Below are 20,861 nucleotides of genomic sequence, written 5' to 3' on the forward strand. Positions count from 1 at the left end.
GGGGGTGGGTAGGGTTAATCACAAGTGAATCAAAAGTGAAAGAAGGTGAATGATGAACACTGAATAGTTACATCATAACAAAATCAACAATATCTAGCCACTACTACGTGAATAATGGTTATAAATAAAAAAATATACACCTTTTAAGTTCATATTTTGCCAATTCAGTCTGCACATTGGGATCATTACTGGTGGAAGAATTAAAAATTGAGTAACATCAAAGAATTGATAAGGATTCAAGAATTGAATTGAATATTTTTAGGTTTGGCAATCTAAACCGGTGGTGGAACAACGCAACGATAGCGCGATTCAAAAACCGAACTCAGTGCATACAGAAGCAGTACTCCAATTATATGATGGAGGGACAGCATCTGAATGGAAAACAAACTCTTGGTAAGAATTTAATAGGACTGGTTAGGTTGTACTTAACAATATATTCATATAATTAATAAGGTTTTTTGAAAAATTTGGATTTTTGTGCCCTTTTATTCTCTTCAGTTTATAAGCCTGAATTGATTTTAAAATCTACTTTACAGATTTTCCCCTTGTAGGGACATTTTTTCAAAGTTATGAGAATATTATCTTAAAAATATTTTGACCATTTTAGGTGAAAATATAGCAGACAATGGTGGACTCAAAGCATCTTTCCATGCTTACCTAGACTACAGCAAAACTGCCAAAGTAAACCTTACTCTACCTGGATTAAAGTACAATCATCGGCAGCTGTTCTTCATATCGTTTGCTCAGGTACTTAATTTAGAATATTATTAAGCATCGGAAAAACATAATAATTTGAATTTGAAAATTGGGCCGTGAAAAACTAGCAGGCAGACACACTTTTCGAAATTATTTTGTTTAGTATGGTTATGAATACCTATGGATTTTATCTTTTTCTATTAAGGTATGGTGTTCCGCAATGACGAAAGAATCAACAAAGATGCAAATAGAAAAAGACGACCATACCGTCGCGAAATTCCGCGTCATCGGACCAATATCGAACCTTCGAGAATTCTCCGAGGAATTCAACTGCCCTGTGGGATCCAAGATGAATCCGAAGCAGAAATGTGAGGTATGGTAGAGTTATAAAACCACCATGGATATATGGTATCAATCATGCTTCGCGGGTTAAGATGCAGTGGGGTGTGAAATATTTTGTATATCGTGAGCATAGGTGAAATAAAATGTTTATTTTTTAAAATATGTAAGATGTTAGAGTCCGAGCTTGATTATTATTTTATAAGCCTTATAAATCAAGACGATTAGATTTTTTCCGATAGTCAATACGAATTAAAACAATAATGAATAGTCATAGCTCAATATTCTGGCAACAGGTTTCAGAATCGGTTTCAAACGTTATAACATTTTGTGGTTGACAAATAGTTACACAAAATATAAACGACATTGTAAGAATTGATGTACTGGTAATAAGAATTTTAAGATTTCAGTACTTATACGAAAAACGTTTTATTTTACGATTTTAACGCAATTAAAAAGTAATGCAAATGAAGATCTTTATTTAGTAAATTTAATAGATGTGCCAAATTTATTTTAATTTTATTTAAGTAAGTATTTATTTCAAATATGTTTCGATAAAACAAATAAAATAGCACCACTCGAGAGCTTAGCAGTGTTAAAACGGGTATATAGATTTAGTCGTAGTTATAAACAAGTTTTAAGTAAGAGCAGAATAAGTACAATAATATTTTCTACGACCTTGTTAAGCGCATTATACGCGGCCAATCTTGCTGTACGTCTCCCCAACTTTATGAAAAATAACAATGAATATCCTCGACAATCGACATAGTATATCGTTTAGGAATAAATATTTATTGTTAATTACTGATATCCGTCGAGCCTATTTATATTCGTTTTTCATCGAGCATCTTGGTAGGACGTACGATGTTAGAGGTATTCATAAATGGTCAATGGATTCAAGTAACTAGTTAACAATTTGAATGTGTGAAATTTTGTTTATGCAAATCTGAACTTGAATAATTTCTGGTCCATCCAAGGGGATTTAAAAAGAAAAAAACCATTTATAATTTTATTTTAAGAACAGTTAAAAAAACTTGGACATTACCTCTTCCGTGCGCCCTAACTTATTGTTTTGTTTAAAAGGTTAGCGCACACTACGGCAGGCCGAACCGATGTATAAAATAAATTTTGCACCTGAAAGCCGGGTCAATCTTTTAACAGGGTTTAATGAACTGATTTGGATCAAAATCCATAGCTACTGAGCTGAGAAATTAGTCCAAATCAGGTAAAAAACTTAAAGATTTATTTTTACGTAATAAGAATTTTAAGTTAAGATTTCAATAAACAAAATAGTGAAAAAGAGCCAGTTTAGAGAACACTATTTTATTTTAATTTGGAAAACAATGGTATTATAATAATTATTATATTAATGGATGGCTTATTAGTCACAATAGGGAGGACGGTGTATAAAAAATGTAATTTTACATAAGATTCTTGTCTTCTAGAAAATCCTGTAAGGTATAATTTTTGTAAAAAAAAAAGATTTATCATCAGAAATAACAATAATCTAAAAATACTTACCTATATAATGAATTTGAAATTTGAACAATGGTTTCCTATTTCATACTAAATATTTATTTTTTGGAGATAGTATCGATGTTTTAATCTATAATTGGGTACCATAGGTAAGTATTTCTATTTTTTTTTTTAATTTAGATGATTGATCATATATTATGAATGATATGTCTTCTACTAATATTACGTAAGCTATATATTTTAATCATGGTCCGATGAAGATTTATTTATCTTTTTGAAAAAATACTTTATTTAAGAATTATAATACAATTTACTGTCTTGTGTTTATCTTCAAGTCGAATACCTAGTTTAATATGTCTAATTATTGAGTTAAAATCTATTTTGTTTATTCAGGCTCGAACACTTACCTACACAACACTTAAAATTAAAAAGGTATAAAAAATTAGTAACAAGGCAACTAAATTTTACTATGTTTTTTAAAGATGGTAAATGGAATTTCTTTGTTATTTGAGAATACTTTTAATTTTAAAATTATGGGTATCATTTCCCCCTACAATTAGTGAATTAGATATAATAAATCCTATTGGTTTCATAACATTTCGTCTACTTTGTATATCCATCACGATAATTTTGTTCATATTCTGTTAGTGTGACATATAAAAATAGTATTTTATTAAACTATAGTTAGTTAGTTAGTTATCACTAAACTTTTCATCTGCCTGGATCTGGTTATGTATTAGTTTTAGTGTTTTTTCTGTGTAGGTGTACTTATAGCGTTTATTTAATCGCTTCCAGTTTTTGTGTTGTGTGAATTATAAAGGTACCTATATTAATGTCTGTATTCGTGTTTAGGTATTTGATATGAATTTCTTCATAATTCTGTAAGTTATTGTTTAAGAAAGTTTTGCAGGTCAAATTATATCTATTAATTAACGGAATAATACATTATATATACCATTTATAGAAGCGCTGTATTCGTTGATATAGTAGTTGAAGTGTACAAAAATTATTATTTATTTACTTTTAATCAAATCTAGGTTATAAGAATAAGATAAATGTATATTAATTTTTTAAGTTTAAAAATATAATACCTATGATAATTTGCAAAATCAACAATAAATGATTTTAATAGGACCAAATATTAATTGAAACATAATTTGGCTTCCAAGTGATTATATTAAACATAAAACTTAGATAAAGTAGATTTTTGGTTAACTAAGTCATGCATATAGGTACATACTAGGATTAGAATTGGACTGGACAGCACCGCACTTAAATATGTTTTTTCTATAACTATACATATTTGAAATCTATTTTGTTTCTAAATCTGTTATTAGGTTCTCATTGTGAATGTTTTAGTGATAATGATCATGTAGGTACTCAGTATGTGACGCAATCCGGTAAATTTTCTTCACATAATATATTCTATTTGACGTAAATATAACTTCGTCATGAACATAGGTTTTTAAAATTCCCGTGGGAACTCTTTGATTTTCCAGAATAAAAATAGCTCATGTCCTTCTCCCACATGCAAGCTATATCTGTATCGTTTAAACGAACGTGAAAAAGTAATAAATAGACACATATTCGCATTTAAGTTTAATATTTGTAAGAATTACATTTTTACTGTATAAAGTACTACTATTTTGATTTACTTTATGTTGTTGATGTCTTGCTATTTATTTTTATTGTAAACTGTTTTTAATTAATGTGTGTGTAAAGAAATCTTCAAATACTTAAATGTAGTAATATGAAAAGTGGTTCTCAACACATGAAAATGTTTTAGACAATGAATATATTCTGTTATGAGATTCGATTGCAATGTTATGACATTATATTGTTAATAAAATAAACAGACACTGTCCAAAATATATATTATACTTTGTTTTTGTGTGTTGGAATACATACTAGAAAATATACATAAATGATATGTTTAGTTTGTAGCAAGTAAATAATTATATAAATATACAAATACACGTAAGTTACATATATCACGCAAAGTATATATGCATTGTACAGCCATCAATAAAGCCTTTAAAGATGTTTTTAGAGTTCCATTTGCACCAATTCTATTTCTAAAGAGTTGACAATAAGTTTCAACCATCAATATGTTTTAATGAAGACTAATTTGGCGATATAGGGCTTTAAATGTATATTGGAAGATATACCTCGGGCTTACAAGTCTACCGTGCTTTATTGAATTTTTTTTAAGTTTATCGTAATATTCACGACGGCTGCCAAATTAGTTATCACTAGCTGATGCCCGCAGCTTCGCCCGCGTTGATTGGTCAGATCCCCTGCAGCATCAGGATTGAAGAGTTGGAATCCAAATTTTGTATGAAACAATGTCGCAAAGTTCCTCTATCGATTAAAAAAGAAATGACGCAAATCGGTTCAGAAATTTCGGAGATTTCGATGTACATAGGTAGAAAAACACAACTCCCTTCTTGAAAGTCGGTTAATAAAGTAGCCTATGTTACACCCTGGTCAATCCTCTACTTGTAAGTGAAAATCCCGTTAAAATCGGTTCAGCCGTTCCGAAGATTAGCCTTTTCAAACAGACAGACAGACAGACAGACAAAAATTTTAAAAATGTGTGATTCATTTATGGTATCGTTCAAATAACCATATGACCTTAATATGTGGTAGTTATTTCGAAATTACAGACAGACACTCCAATTTTATTTATTAGTAAGTATAGATATAGATTAACTATTATAACATTATCATAATCACCAATTTAATATGAATGCTGATCCTGATGTATAAAATCTGAGTAAAATAGTTACGAAATACCTATGTTCGATTTTACCGTAATAATTAGGTACTTATTAGAGTAAAATTACAAAGCTTATTTATACAACAGAACAGTAGAACTTATCTATAAGTAGAAACTACTAACAAAGCATAGCGTATATATAAACACATAGCTTATATATATTCATCTATATATTTTAAATTTTTAGATACATATTACAAATTGCGAAAAAATATAGTTTTCTAATTATTATTTATTAATTTTTTTTTGAAGCCAATCAATTGTCAAAGATAAAAAATAATAATCTAGACAGAACTGATAAACAACCAATTACATTTTGGGATAAATGTAAATATTATACTTTCCACGCAATTTTTTAGCTATTTCAATACCATATATTTAAAAAACATCAGCAGCATTTTAGTAGCTAGTACCATTTCCATTCATTAATAATACTACAATGAATACCTAGCACATAATATTTTTATATTTTATTCTAATCATAATGAGCCGTACAATAAAACAAGTAATTAATATTCAAAGCGTGATGTGCGCTATTCTTTATATTAAGGTCTGTCAACCTACCTATACGAAAAATGTCAAAGTGTTTAAAGGGACTTGGTCTGTGTTAGTGTTAGCTGGCGGGCGTGCTCTGCCTTTTTGGAAAGTTTTTTGACGTGACAACGTCTTATAATTCGATAGAGCCGGCTGCACGCACCAAAACGCAAACGCAAAAAAACAAGACTCATGCGGCGTTACCTCGCTCTGAGGCGTTCCATGTAAGGCTTGAAGTGCAAGCGAGAGCGTGGAACGAGCGACAAAGAAGCACAATCGGCCTTTGTTGTCACGTTCAATTATCGTCAGTTAACCGACTTTACAGACAACCAATTTTTTTGTTAAAACTGACTGGAAAGCGCTCTAAGGGGGTGCCGTGCGTATGTCGGCGAGCGCCGGCACAGACGGGGTCCATACTTGTATAGTTTATCTAACTTGTTACAAATAACTACAAACTTGACATTGGCTAATCTTTGTAAAGCCAGACGAGAGAGAAAAAAGTGTATAAAGTGTGGCTCATTTGAAAGGATAATCATAACAACAACTATTCTAAACAAAGTTAACGTTAAACAATGGCAATAAAACGAACACAACTTTTTTATTCATATAAAAGATTGTACAAAATAGCTATTTTAACGATTCATGAATTAAATTAGAATTTCATATTTGAAACAGTATTACTTATCATGTATCCATTTTAAGAATAATGTAATATAATAGGTATAGTATTTAAAAATGAATAATAATCATTCACTATTCAAATTTTATAATTAGGTATAATAATATACTTATCAGATTATTAACTAGGCAATTCTGTTTCGGAGTAGGAGAGTTTTTGTATTTGCGCATTAAAATTTAAAAATATATTTTAAGATATTTATTTATATTTAATTGAACAGTTCAGTCGCGTGTTATAGGCGGGACTCATTTTTTAACACAAATTATTGAAATTTCCATATACTTATCCAACTTTGAAAATAATGAAATAAATATATTTATTTAAGAAAAGAATAAGTGAAATAGGGAATTATGCTTAAGTTAATAATTTTATTACTAAACCTATCGCCAGCGTACTACTGATCACGGCTATTCAGAATGAGAAGGGTTTAGCCATAGTCTGCCACGCTGGCCAAGTGCGGATTGGCAGACTTCGCACACCTTTGAAAACATTATGAAACTCGTTAAAGCAAGTGATATTCAATTCCTATGCTTTGATTGCTATGAAAATTGCTGGAGTTTTAGCTGGTTTTACTTTTTGGATTTAATTTAGGATGTTTAATAATTAATTATTTTAGTAACCATATTAGCTTTAGTAAGTTGTATATTTTTAAATTATTTTGTGTGGGGATCTACACTTGCCTTGTTGAGTAGGTATTGTACCATAACAATAGTTTAGTTTTTGGATTGCTAAGGACTAATAATAGTTTCTTATTATATTATTATTTCGTCTATTTTTAATAATATTTAGAACAAAATGTGTAGAATGTGATATATACCTAATTATTATACAGTTTATTTTTGACTGATTGTGCGAAATAAATTTATTTGCGTTTATTAAATCTGTGTTTTACAATAATGACTGAGTTTATTTTTACTTTGGTACCTACCTTCTTCCACAATATTACACGCAGAATAAATAAAAATGGCCAAGTGTGAGTCGGGCCTCGCTCTTTTAGGGTACCGTACATAATAATAATTATTGTAGTGATGGTTAGATCGATCACCATGGAGTAAACAGTTATAGGTATCGGTTTTCTAATGTATTTATTACTTTACCCAGTGGTACTGGTATCGGTGTTTAACTGGCTCATTCCTACAGCTTGGGTCAGCTTGAGCGCAGGCGCACGTCCACCACCACGTCTGCCTTCAGACCTAAGAATAAAGTACCTAATACATTGGGAACTTCAAACTGTCTGATTGATGCTACCCAAACGCTACAATATTTATTATGAACAACATATTTGGGGTCGGTTTTTTTCATTTCCGCAACAAATCGTGAAAAAAAAAATCAAAAATGTTTGTTTGTTTTGGCTTACAAACCACTTCATGAACTATTGTTTAAATGCAGTTTATGATACATAATCGTAATTTCATATTCCTAGCTACTTTAGTTTGCAGATAGACTCCGTCACAAAAATATTCAATAACTCTGGTTTAAGATATAAAAGAATAAAAAATAAAAAAAGATTCCGACGAATTGAGAACCTCCTCCTTTTTTGGAAGTCGGTTAAAAAATATATTCGTACTCAACTCAATGACTCTATTCTAGACAGTAGGTAGTCGAAAGTAGCTTGAAATGGTTTGTCTAATACACAAACTACCAGTGCACCGTTCTTTAGAATTTGCTTTGATAGAACTTGGCTGGACACACCCAAGCGGGTAGTGTGTAGGTATCTTGTAGCAATATTAGGCAAGTTTGGAAATCCTTAGGCTCTTTAAGTGGCTAGGTATTTTTATTATAAAAAGCACATAAACTTTGCATAATAATAATTTAAATTATTCGCTATTATTGGAGGATTTTAAACTTAGGCAAGAAATTAGCTCTAGTATCGACTTATTTGTGAGAATTAGTCGATACTAGAGCTAATTTCTTAAACTGGACCCTTTTAAGCCAAGATTTTTATAGAAACCTGTGAGGATGATACTGCCATTGGCGCAATTAAAGTGCCATAAAAATTGCGAAAAACCAAACTAAATTTGAATTTCGCGGGCAGACTCATCAAAATCATAGATATGTGTCAAAATACATGCTTAACTTCTTGCTTAACTTCTTCTGTAGTACGTGGTAGTACGGATCCCTTTGTGCATGTGGCCTATTTTTTTTAATATTGGTTTCGTTTTAATATGAGCGTAGCGAAAAAATCGTAAGTCTATGGTTATAATGATATCGAAATATATCGCCAAAAATATCGATGTATCGAAAACAAAATATTGATACATCGATATTTTTTCAACAAGCGTTCAAGTGGTTAGTGGTTCTGTGGTGATTCTATGGTCGTGAAAATAAAATGGCGGAAAACAGCAAATCCAAAGCATTGCTGCGCTTTTTGTAAGATTTGAGATTTTCGAACTTCGATATTTCCGATCGTGCGGGAATGTCAAAAATAATTTAAATCACAATTCACAACAAAAACAAGTAACAACATATAAGTTTGTTTTTATCGTAGCTAAGTATACAACTACAAGGTTTTCATTCAGTTTTTTAACATAAAAGTTTCTTTAATTATTCTGTAAAGCCATGAGCACACAAAAAAGTGTTTGGAAGTCATTAAAATATGTAAAGAATAACTTGGTAACGTAATTATTATTTGCAAACAAAATTTTGTAGAAAAAAAAAACATGGAACACAATAATATATTATATAGTGGTTAAGACAGAAGTACAACCTAATGGAGACATCCTTTTATACTATGTTGACGGTAAGGAACTATTCATATAAGTAAGTGATTACAAGGCTACTAACTATATAAAATAATACCATTTCTCCATGACCTAATCTTAGTGCATTTAGGGTTTTAAAAATTGTGCCTACTAAAAACCTCTTTGTTTTGTCGGCATCAAGGTATCTTATTCATAAATGTCCTCTCACAGATAGTGTTTAAACTTTGTGCCAAAAGATGTTAGTGACATTGGTTAAAGTTATTAAATCAGATGAATCTAGATTTTGGATTGTTAGACTAGTATTGATGATAGTTAAGGCTTCAGCCTACTATTTCAGTGGCTGGGGTTTGATCCTGGACATGCATAACTAATAATTGGGATTTGTGTGTTTTATGCAATCAAATAGGAACCACTTGCCATAAAAGTGAAGGAAAACATTGTGAGGAAACTTGTATCTTTGAAATCTCTCCATAATGTTCTCAAAAGTGTGTGAATTCTGCCAAACCAAACTTAGCAAGCATGGTGGACTGTGGCTTACACCATACTCATTCTGAGAGGAGCTCTGTACTTAGCTGTGGGTTTGCAATGGCTTGAGACAGTGTAAAACATTAGCTTTATGAGATGCTATATTACATAAATAGCTGTTGCCCACGACTTCGTTTGCATGGATTTAGGTTTTGAAAAATCTCGTGGGAACTTTTGACTTTCCAAGATAAAAGTAATCTATGTCACTCTCCATGTCTTCAACTATTCCCTTGCAAAAAATCATGTAATTTGTTTCTTCATTGTGATGTGTCTGAAGGACAAATAAACAAATAAACACACTATTGTGATTATAATAGTGTTTAGTAGTTTAGTAGTTTTGGCAAGTTTTGTAAATCCAGTCAGTAAATAATATTTTGCTACAGAGATAACTAGAGAGCTAAATATAATTTTCTACACATTTTAAGTCTTTTTTTTTATAATGCTTTCTAATCCTTATAATATTATAAACATGAAAGTTTGATTGTTTGGATGTTACTCCTTTTGCCACAATGACTAAACCGATTAAATTCACATGGAATATAGCATATACCCTAAACTACATAGGCTACTTTTTAGCTCAGAAAATCTAAGAGTTCCCATGAGATTTTCAGAAAACCAATATCCAAGTGGATGGAGTTGTGGGTTTAATCTGGTGCAAGGTAAAAATAAATTCAAATTCAAATTCAAAATATTTTTATTCAATTAAACTTTTATAAGTGCTTTTGAATCGTCAAAATAATCTACCACGGGTTCGAAATGCCGTTCCTACCGAGAAGAACCAGCAAGAAACTCGGCGGTTGCTCTTTTCAAGTATTCAATTTATAATAATATACCATACATACATAATAGGTGATTGTAACCTCTTAAGTCCTTATAATATTATCTGTGTTACAGAAAACAATGGAAACCAAGGTACTTTGGAATCCAGTTACCAGAATGTCCAGATATTGCCAGACTCTTACATGGTGGAAGATTTTGTTGATGAGGATTCACCAGACGAGTTCGAAATAGCCCAAGCAACTGAACAAATTGCCAGAGAAAAATGGCTGGACGAGGACATAAGGAGACTCATAACCTTCTTCATAGATAATAAAGAAACATTTCTAAGTGGAACCACTAAGAAAATTCACTTGTGGGTTGTTGCTTGTAAAACTATGTTGACAGATAAAAAACCTATTTCATGTGAAGCTAAGTTCAATACTTTGAAGAAAAAGTACACACAACTATGTATTGATAAACAGAATGGGGTAAATATAACTTGGCCGTTCTTTGATCTATGCCATCAGGCCTTTCACGATGATCCCAGTATCAAAACACATCTAAGACAAGCTAGACAGGACACAGTGGTTGTTAACATGCCAGTACAAAACATTGTTAACCAAAACGGAGTATTCTTTGTAAAGAAAGTTAATACTGAGCAAAATAAAGACACAAAGGTTGAATTGATGCTCAATTTGTATTTGAAACATAAGAAAAATATAAACAATCAAAGATCACATAATATTTCGAAAGCAATGTGGGAAGCAATAGCGATGGAAATAGGAGAAGAGGATGCAGATTACTGGCATAAACGTTTCATGAATTTCAAACAGCATTATATTCGGATGGTGTATAAACGTAACGAAAGTGGTGCTGAAGCTATAAGCTGGCCTTATATGGGATATTTTGATCAAATATACGATGACGACTTAGATTTTCAGCAAAAGTTTGGCACGCAAGATGATAAAAAAGTCGATGTTACAGTTATGATAGAAAGCTCTGATAAACTTTGGAATGATATGGAAAAAACGTTCTTGGTGAAATATTATTTTGACTGCTTCAACGAATTCCAAGATCCAACGATACCGAAAAAGTTTCTATGGCAGGAAGTTGGTAGGTTAATTGATAAAGGACCTGAAATGTGCAAGCAGAAGTATGAGGAACTTAAGAATTCCCATTTTGATAAACTTTTAGCAGACGGTTATGATTTGTATGAAAGAGCACCTTTGGATATACTTTTCGATAACATTATAGCTAAGGAAGCTGAAATTGAGATAGAGAAAGGAGTTGAGACATCCGAATTATGGAAGGTTGAACAAATTGACGAGTTAGTACAATACATATATAATAACAGTAGTATGGTCAAAGATCCTGTATGTTATTACGTATGTTGGTCTGTTCTTGCTAAAAAATTCCAAAGAAGTATTTACTCTTGCAAAATGCAGTGGGATGAGTTGACAGCCATTTATAAATCAGCTTTAGATGATAAGAAGGAAAATCCAGATATGCAAATTACTTGGAGATACATAGACTTGTTTGACAGAATATTTGACTATGGAATGGATACAAATTTACTTCATGGGTATAAGAAAACTGTTGACAAAGCTTTGCTTAATAAGCCCTTGAAATTAGCAGGTGAGATTTAAAACTCAGTTTGCCATTATCTGAATACTGGCAAATGAGCCAGCAAGTTTATCTGCTTTGGTTTAGTTTTTTAGGGTTTTGTTCCTCAAAAGGAAATAAGGACCTTTATAGAGAAGGACTTTGTTTTCTGTCCATCTGTCTGTTGTCTGTCACGAAAACTTATAGGGTACTTCCTGCTGACCTAGAATCATGAAAGTAGATGGGTAGGTCTTATAGCATAAGTGAAGGGAGAAATCCGGAAACCGTGAATTTGTGCTTATAGCACAGAAAAAAAGAAAATATGTTCACAAAAAAATTAGTTCATTAAATCATTTATAGATGGCGGAGTCCGTCATTTACTTGCTTCTACATTAAAGTGTTAGGTATATCTTGTACGATAGTATGGAACCCTTCGTATGCGACTCGCACTTGACTGGTTTCTTCTTTCTTCTTTCTAGTTGGTTGAGGAAGTCCAGTCAAAATCGGTTTAGTATTATTTGTAAGCCTAGAAGTTAGCCTAGCACCATTACTGTTCAACTTTGGACAAATATTTTACCTTTAAGGTGGAAGCGACGGGCCTGCCCGCGAAATTCAAATTTAATTTGGTTTTTCGCAATTTGTAAACTAATACGACAACGTAGGCTTATGTTATTTTATATGCGACAATGGCAGTGTCATCCTCACAGGTTCATATAAAAATCTTTACTTGAAAGGGTCCAGTTTAAGAAATTAATTCCAGTATCGACTAATTTGTGAGAATAGTCGAAATTAGAATTATTATTTTTTAAAAAGAACAGAGGTATTGAATTTGGACTGATTAAATTTATGTAAAATTTAATATTTCTTGTTCTATCACAAAGAAATTCCAATTAATTCCAGCTAAAAGAATAATAATCAAAAACAACGACGAAAAATTAGACGACGTGTGTGAAATATGTGACGACGAGGAGTCCTACGACGAGAGAGGCTTCACCAAACGCACCAAGAAACGTATTGGCGACGAAAAAGCCTTTAAAATTCTCGAGTACTATCTAAAAAATAAAGACAAGTTTGCCTCGTCGCTTCATAAGAAATTGGCTCTATGGGAGAATTTAGCAAAGCAAATAGGGATTTCGGCCACGGAATGCGCACATAGATTCCGAAATTTCAAACAGGTAATACTTACTTTTATTTTATACTAGAGGACACTATTTTATACTAGGTTTTAAAGATCCAGTGGGAACTGTTTGATTTTCCGGGAAAAAATGCCTATGTTAATAACAGGGACGCAAGCTGCCTCGGTACCAAATTTCATACAAATCGGTTAAGCGGATGGGTTTTTAGGAATCCCGTGGGAACTTTTTGATTTTCCGGGATGAAAAGTAGCCTATGTCCGTCCCCGGGATATAAGCTAACACTATCAAATTTCGTCAGAATCGGTTAAACTGTTGGGCCGTGAAAAGGTAGCAGACAGACAGACACACTTTCTCATTTATAATATTAGTATGGATATTTTAGTACTAGATGATGCCCGCGACTTCGTTCGCGTAGATTTAGGCTTTCCAAATCCCCTGGGAATGCTGACTTTGAGATAAAAAATTGCCTTAAGTTAATTTTCGGGACGTAAACTACTTCTGTACCAAATTTCATATAAATCGATTAAACAATCTTGTGGGAATTCTTTGAATTTCCGGGATGAAAAGTAATCTATGCCACTCTCCAGGTCTTTAACTATACCCAATGTAAAAAATACGTCGATCCGTTGTTTCGTTGCGACGTGAATGAAGGACAAACCAACAAGCAAACACTTTGTCGCATTTATAATATGGGTAGTTATATTATGACAAAAATCAGTCCTTTAGCTAAGCAGTCAATGTTAAGACAAGTGTAAATTAAAAATTTATAACACCCCCGACAAGTGAAGTTACAGTAACTAGAAAAGACCGAAAAGACCTGATAACTTTCAAACAGCTGAACCGATTTTCTTGGACTATTCCGCGCCTACGATCCAAAGTATCAGAGTTTTCCAAAACATCATTTTCAAATAAATAATTATGTATCAAGGCAACGTCCATCTTGACAGCTTGACATTTGTCAATTGACATAATATTATGAACCTAACGGTTATGTAACCTTCTTTTCTACAAGAAAACTAGAAAAGAGCTGATAACTCTTAAACGGCTGCACCAATTTTTTTGGATTATAGCTAAGAACACTCTCGATCAAGCCACCTTTCAAACAAAAAAAACTAAATTAAAATCGGTTCATTCGTTTAGGCGCTACGATGCCACAGACAGATACACAGATACACAGACACACAGATACACAGATACACAGGTCAAACTTATAACACCCCTCTTTTTGGGTCGGGGGTTAAAAATAGGTTTTAATATCCGGCTCCTTATATTATATTACTAGCTATTGCCCGAGACTTCGCCCGCATGGGCCACACTAATTTCAAACCCCTAAGAATTTTCAAAATCCCTTAATGGATGTCTATTGTCTATGTCTATTGTCTATGTATTGTTTGGCAAGAAGATAGCTATTAAGCTATCTTCTTGCCAAACTGCTTCCTTTTATATATTTAGATGAAGAAGTTCCTTAGACCCTTTCACTAATTTTATTTTTTTCTAAACAGGTTTACACAAGTTACGTTCAACGTGAAATAAACAAGCCGGAAAAGCCAATTTTATGGCCCTACTATACTCTATGCAAAAAAGTGTTTGGCTACCGAGCCATCAAAACAAAACTCAAGAACGGTAAAACCGATACTGACGACGAAGAAGATTGGTCTGCGAAAGAAATCAAACAAGTTATTAACTACTTTGCGCGAAATTACTGTACTTTTATTGATGAGGTTGAAGATAAAAATAAGTGGAGCAATTTGGCGCACGAATTAGGCAGATCAGCTTCGAGTTGTTGTGAAAAATTCCTTGAGTTGAGAAAGTCTTATCGAAAGTTGAAAACTATGAAGGCAAGGTAATATTATACATGTAATTTTATATAATATGTCAGTATGTTTGACTGTAAAGTGGCTCTTATTTCATCACTGACAAAACTGTAAAGTGACTTTTATTGTATGCCAAAAAATTGATAATTTTATTATTGCACATAATTTTTGTCTTAAAAAATGGCTGGTGAAGAGGAAGATCATTTTCTTTACTTACAAATGTATTGAAGTGTTTGACGTGTGCATGCGAAATCAAACTCTCAGCACTATGTATAAGCCTGGCTTTTATTATTAAAAATTGCGGCCAACTTTAATTTACAACTTTGCGCACTTGTAATATAATTATGAAACCAATATGAACCATTCATCTGTGGAGGTATTTTTAAGAGTGAAAGGAGGTTTTTTTTTAAAGAATATAATTAAAGTTTTGAACTATGTACTTCTATTTAATTTTTGGTTTCTTTGTTTTGTGTTAGTTATTTCATGTTTTGTGTGCAATAATGTTTTCTATCTATCCATATATCTATCTACATGTTATATTATGGTCAACTCTTTTCCAGGAATCCAGACGTGAAAGTATCCTGGAAGTATTTCAACATGATGGATGACATTTACAAGACAGGCGCTCAAGATTTTCAGGACGTCGAGGTTTTGGAGGAAATGGACGTTGATGAGAACGGATACGAGTATGATGAAGACACTGTGGTTCAAGAAGGTAGGTTTTAAACGTAATTTTCTCTGTCAAAACCTGACTCCTGATACTTTTTTTTTTTAAATCAGATACAAGTGTGCCCTTGACTGCAATCTCACCTGGTGGTAAGTGATGATGCAGTGTAAGATGGAAGCGGGCTAATTTGGAAGGGGTATGGCAGTTTTATTAGACCCATACCCCTTTGGTTACACGGCATCATACCGGAACGCTAAATCGCTTGGCGGCACGGCTTTGCTGGTAGGGTGGTAACTAGCCACGGCCGAAGCCTCCCACCAGACCAGACCAGTGATTTAGAAATTATAAGATTTCAAACCCTGCCGGGAATCGAACCCGGGACCTCCCACTAATAAAACCTTAGCGCTTCCCACTGCGCGAGGGAGGTTGTAAAATATGTATCACACTAATCACACTACACTTATATTATAAAGGCGAAAGTTTGTGTGTATGTGTGTGTGTGTGTGTTTGTTACCCCTTCACGTAAAAACCACTGGACGGATTTGGCTGAAATTTGGAAAGGAGATAGATTAGCACATAGGCTGCTTTTTGTCCCGGAAAACCAAAGAGTTCCCCCGGGATTCCGAAAAACCTAAATCCACGCGAACGAAGTCGGGGGCGTCAAATATAATACTAAACTCATGCAATCTTTTCAGACGACGATTTTCAATGTATCATCGTCATGCCGGAAGGTGAAGATGACATAAACAACGCACAAATCATACTGCACGAGCAAGAACACATTCCAAACGACGCGGACGTGAACAATGTCGATGTTAAGACCGTAAACAAACAAATCATTACAAAATGGAACCTACGGAGCAAAACACGACTTCTCAAACTATACTTTAAATATCTAAAAACTCATAAAGGTCAAGAGATAAATTCAAGGGACATGTGGACGGAAATAGCATCGAAAATGGTCGAAAAAACACCTGTATCCTGCCAAAAAATGTTCATAAAACTGAAAAAACTTCTGAATGACACCAATATTACACCGTACCACAATTTGTTAGAAAAAATTTCGGCTGTGAAGCCAAAATTTAAAAAAGTGTCAAAAAATCAAGATTTGGATTCAATAAAAGTGTTCAGTGACGTACAAATGGATGATCTCAAAGTCTATAATGCTTTGCAATATTACTTACAGAATTTAGAAGATTTTGTGAGCCCGAAATTCGAAAAGAAATATCTATGGACCGAACTTGCCAAATACATTTCGGAGCCTGTCATCAAAATTTTTAACAAAATCAACTATTTGAAGATAACTTTTAATAACGAATCGTTCACGCCTTTTAACGATATCCTTCAAGAAATATTAATAAAAGAAAATGCTTTGAAAGAGGCTATAAGTAACGATTTACCAACTTTAGAAACTGATGATATTGAAGAAACTTGGTCTGATATTGAAATCGAGCGGTTGCTAACTTGGTATTTAGCGCATTTGGATAAATTTAAAAATCCCAAATTCGTAAGAAGTTATTTATGGATGGAGGCTTCAGATATTTTGAAAAAAAGTCCCTTGGTTTGTTCCAAGAAAATGTTGGAAATAAGGTCCCAATATAGAGCAATGGTCAAGGAAAGTCCAGAGGCATTGGACGATTGGAAGTTTTATAATCTGTGTCAACGTATCTATGGTACTGGGAAAAGGAGCACAAATAATTAGGAAATATATAATGAACCAATAACCCTTCTGGAGAGGAGGCCGGTGTTCAGTAGTGGGCCGGCGTGCGGTTATAGGTTGATCATGGTGAACCATCTCCCTTAAGCGGTGTTCCCACTAGATTTCGACATGGAGTTATTCTAGGTTCAACAAATTCCTGAAAGGCCAGCAAGGCATTGGCGGTTCCTCCAGTGCTGCAAATGTTCATGGATGGCGGTAATCACTTAACATCAGGTGTTCCGCCAGCTCGTTTGTTATATTTAAAACAAAATACAAGCTAGCCCGCTCTGGCTTCGCTCTCATTGAATCCCTTAAAAGTCTTAGTGGGGTTACATTTTATAGAAAACTTACATCCTTAAATATATATTTATTGCAATCATGAAAAAATTATGAATACAAAGTTATATCAAGCCCGAGAAATGTACCCACAGCGGCACTAAAGTGACTTTTCTCTTATGAAAGAGATAGATAGGTAAGAGTTTACGGGATAGAAAGAGAGGCGTTTATTAAATAAGCCGCAGCGTTGTGCGAGCTAAATTGCACTTTATTGCGTCGTAACAAGAATCGCTATTTATTAAAACTTTAGACATCCTTCTGTACCGGGAAGGTACTATTATTTTCTTACCCGACTACGCAAAGCCAAAAGGAAGGGTTATGATTTTAGCAGTCTATACGTGTATGTGTGTTTTTAATCTGTAGTTATATTCGTATTCCTAGGATTACAAATAAAATGCAAATATAATTGTCAAATAAATACAATAATAATAATTTAAATAAACTGTAAATATTATAATTATTACTAAATTATGGATATTTTTTTGAATTTATGTAATATGTAACTAGTTAAGAAAATAATAAGTACTTATATACAGTATTTCCGTCTTTCTATTTTTACGCCTTTGAATTATTACTGACTAGAGGATGCCCGCGACTGTCCTCGTGGATTTAAGTTTTTAAAGATCCCGTGGGAACTGTTTGATTTTCCGGGATAAAATGCCTAAGTATGTCAATTACAGAGACGCAAGCTACCTCGGTACCAAATTTCATACAAATCGGTTAAGCGGATGGGTTTTCAAGAATCCCGTGGGAACTCTGATTTTCGGGATAAAAAGTAGCTTATATCCGTCCCCGGGATATAAGCTAACCCTGTACCAAATTTCGTCAGAATCGGTTAAATTGTTGGGCCGAGAAAAGGTAGCAGACAGACAGACACACTTTCGCATTTATAATATTAAGTATGGATATTATTTAACTTTAATATTACTGGGTCTTCTCATTATCTGAGGAGATCCGTCCTCAGTAGTGAGCCGGCGATGTGTTGATCTTGATGATGATGATGATAATGATTGGACCTTTTCTACAACGCTGTTTAGAAAAACATCCGCATAGAAATTGCGTAGTTTTTTAGTTTTTTGTAAAGATACGTGCCACATAACATTCAGTATAGGTGACCGAGCGCAATCATTTGGAAAATTCGATTCAATTAGTAGTAAACCTTAATAAATAATTAAAACTTGTATTAAGTCGCCACTAGTAACACAGTATAGCCACTATACAGTTCAAGGAAAGAAAAGCTTAATTTGCTATAATCCGCCAAACCAAAGAAATCTGTATGGTGCAACATGCAGCATGCGACCGACCAGCAACCTCCCACTGATAAAGAGTGGTGTTGGGATTTGTGTGGTGCTGAGTGGTGGTGGTGCGTGTGGTTTGCTTGGTGGCTGGCTTTTTCTGCATGTTTATCAGTGGGGGGGGGGGGGGGGGACAAGGGCGACACACTTTCGCATTTATAATATTAGTATGAATTATGATGATTAGGATGAAATTATAGCTCACGCGACTGCTGGGTCGGTACTTAGTTACTCTACGCAAGTTCGCTGTGTCCCAACTGTACGTATGCTAAACTGTGACATTAGGCGGTGGTGGGTGCCATGTAATGCGATTAGCTAGAGGCTAGGTCGAGACCTTGGGCTCTTTGCCTATACGTCGTACGGCCTTTGTCATTGACTACTTGGCTTGCAATTTTTCGAGTCAGCTCCTGGATAATTTCGAGGTTCAATACGCATAACACGACAGGTTGAGATGGCAATCAAGGTATGAGACGGGGTGACGCGCCGCTCACCCAAACGTTACCCGCTCTATCATGAGAGCTGTGCCTGTGTGTGGGGCGTCCCCACCGCGATTGCCGTCTCGACCTGTCGCGAGCGATAGGTACCTTAACCTTATTGCTTATACTGTCTTTACCTTGTATTAGGATGCCTATCCACTGAAGCGGATAGTTATAAGCAGAAACTTGGATATTCTACTATCCATCGCCTTTTACATCATAGACTACATAGTTGCTTACCATTTTAAAATTCGGATTGCAGTCAAGGGATTGACATCCATTGAAAAAAAAAAAAAACACTAATTGCTGTATCAGTGTATCACTCCTTATAACTTGTACCATACATTAAGTTTTAGCAGTTTCAGTCTTTTACGGCGAGTCCATATGGTCATTCTGTGTTGTTTTTTTAGTTGATAAGAAAAGTTTAAGTAGTTTTGATTCAATAGTTTCATCACTAGATTGCATTGTTACTTACTAACAGTTGAGAATTGAAATCACTGTCAAGATATCAAATAAAATAGACTCTCTAATCGCTGTATTATCGCTTGAAACTTGTACCATACATCAAAACTTTTACCTTAGTTGCAGTAGTTTCAGTCCATTTTACAGCGATCTAATATGGGCACTCTGTATTGGTTTTTAGTCGATAAGAAAGATTAAATAACTTTTATTCAAAAGATTCATCAAATAAACTGCCTCCTTGCCTATTTTATACCACCACCAGTTGAGATTTAACAGAGCTCTCTCCGTAACTTACTCCATACAAGTACAACCGTAGCCCGTGGTGTTTTAGATTTTTCTAAAAATATGTAGTTTTAAAATTACAGGGGCTCCAAGATTTGTATGTAAATTTTTAAGACCGCGTTACTTTGAAACCAAATATTTTAACAGAAATCTGGAAAACCACAGACATAGATATTAGTTTCTAGAATATGTCTGCAAAATTTCATGGACTTAGGTAGTTTAATATTCAAATGAAATTGGAACTACGATTGTATGAAACGAGTGGAAACGAGTGACGGAGAGAGCCCTCTTAAGCAACCAAAGTTCATGAAATTTTGCAGACATATTCTAGAAACTAATATCTGTGCCTGTGGTGTTTTAGATTTTTCAAAAAATATGTAGTTTTAAAATTAAAGGGGCTCAAAAATTTGTATGTGAATTTTTAAGATCGCGTAACTTTGAAACCGAATATTTTAACGGAAATCTGGAAAGTTAGTTCCCAGAACGTTTCTACAAAATTCCATTGAGTATGATTGGTTAGTATTCCAATGAGAGACGAACTACGTTTGTATGGAGCGAGTGACGGAGAGACCTCTCTTAAGGGCTAACTTGACATGAAAAAAA

The 20,861-nt window shown here is 33.6% G+C and overlaps 2 protein-coding genes across 8 annotated transcripts in view; both read left to right on the forward strand.

Moving 5' to 3' along the window:
* Positions 1–2,505, forward strand: part of LOC123877232 (endothelin-converting enzyme homolog) — a 33,888-nt gene extending 31,383 nt beyond the window's left edge. For 3 of the 4 annotated variants that reach the window (XM_045923787.1, XM_045923786.1, XM_045923788.1), the window contains 3 exons: positions 263–393; positions 608–747; positions 902–2,505. In XM_045923787.1, the coding sequence (XP_045779743.1) occupies positions 263–393; positions 608–747; positions 902–1,078 (448 nt within the window). In that variant the 3' untranslated portion in view covers positions 1,079–2,505. The remainder of the gene's footprint in view (positions 1–262; positions 394–607; positions 748–901) is intronic. The other variant, XR_006798534.1, reaches the window with a different exon arrangement.
* Positions 2,506–6,324: 3,819 nt separating this feature from the next.
* LOC123877230 lies at positions 6,325–18,234 on the forward strand. Of its 4 annotated transcripts, XM_045923780.1 has the most exons (7): positions 6,325–6,335; positions 9,108–9,243; positions 10,625–12,124; positions 12,992–13,266; positions 14,730–15,070; positions 15,602–15,756; positions 16,404–18,233. In XM_045923780.1, exons 3-7 carry the CDS (start codon positions 10,693–10,695, stop codon positions 17,408–17,410), a joined length of 3,210 nt encoding a protein of 1,069 aa, XP_045779736.1. In that variant the 5' UTR covers positions 6,325–6,335; positions 9,108–9,243; positions 10,625–10,692; the 3' UTR covers positions 17,411–18,233. The 4 variants fall into 4 exon arrangements, with proteins under 4 accessions (XP_045779736.1, XP_045779737.1, XP_045779738.1 ...); XM_045923781.1 differs by lacking the exon at positions 6,325–6,335 and having other exon boundaries at positions 8,808–9,243; positions 16,407–18,234; XM_045923782.1 differs by lacking the exon at positions 6,325–6,335 and having other exon boundaries at positions 8,808–9,243; positions 15,602–15,751; positions 16,402–18,234.
* The last annotated feature ends 2,627 nt before the right edge of the window (positions 18,235–20,861 follow it).

Source organism: Maniola jurtina, chromosome 23, assembly GCF_905333055.1.
Source record: "Maniola jurtina chromosome 23, ilManJurt1.1, whole genome shotgun sequence".
In the NCBI taxonomy this organism is placed as follows: domain Eukaryota; kingdom Metazoa; phylum Arthropoda; class Insecta; order Lepidoptera; family Nymphalidae; genus Maniola; species Maniola jurtina.

Excerpts from the sequence above, each read along its gene's own strand:
- LOC123877230 (XM_045923780.1), top strand. The coding sequence starts at position 10,693 with ATGGTGGAAGATTTTGTTGATGAGGATTCACCAGACGAGTTCGAAATA. Across the intron at positions 13,267-14,729 it reads GATTCCGAAATTTCAAACAG|GTTTACACAAGTTACGTTCA; the intron begins GTAATACTTACT and ends TTTTCTAAACAG. Across the intron at positions 15,757-16,403 it reads AGACACTGTGGTTCAAGAAG|ACGACGATTTTCAATGTATC; the intron begins GTAGGTTTTAAA and ends CAATCTTTTCAG.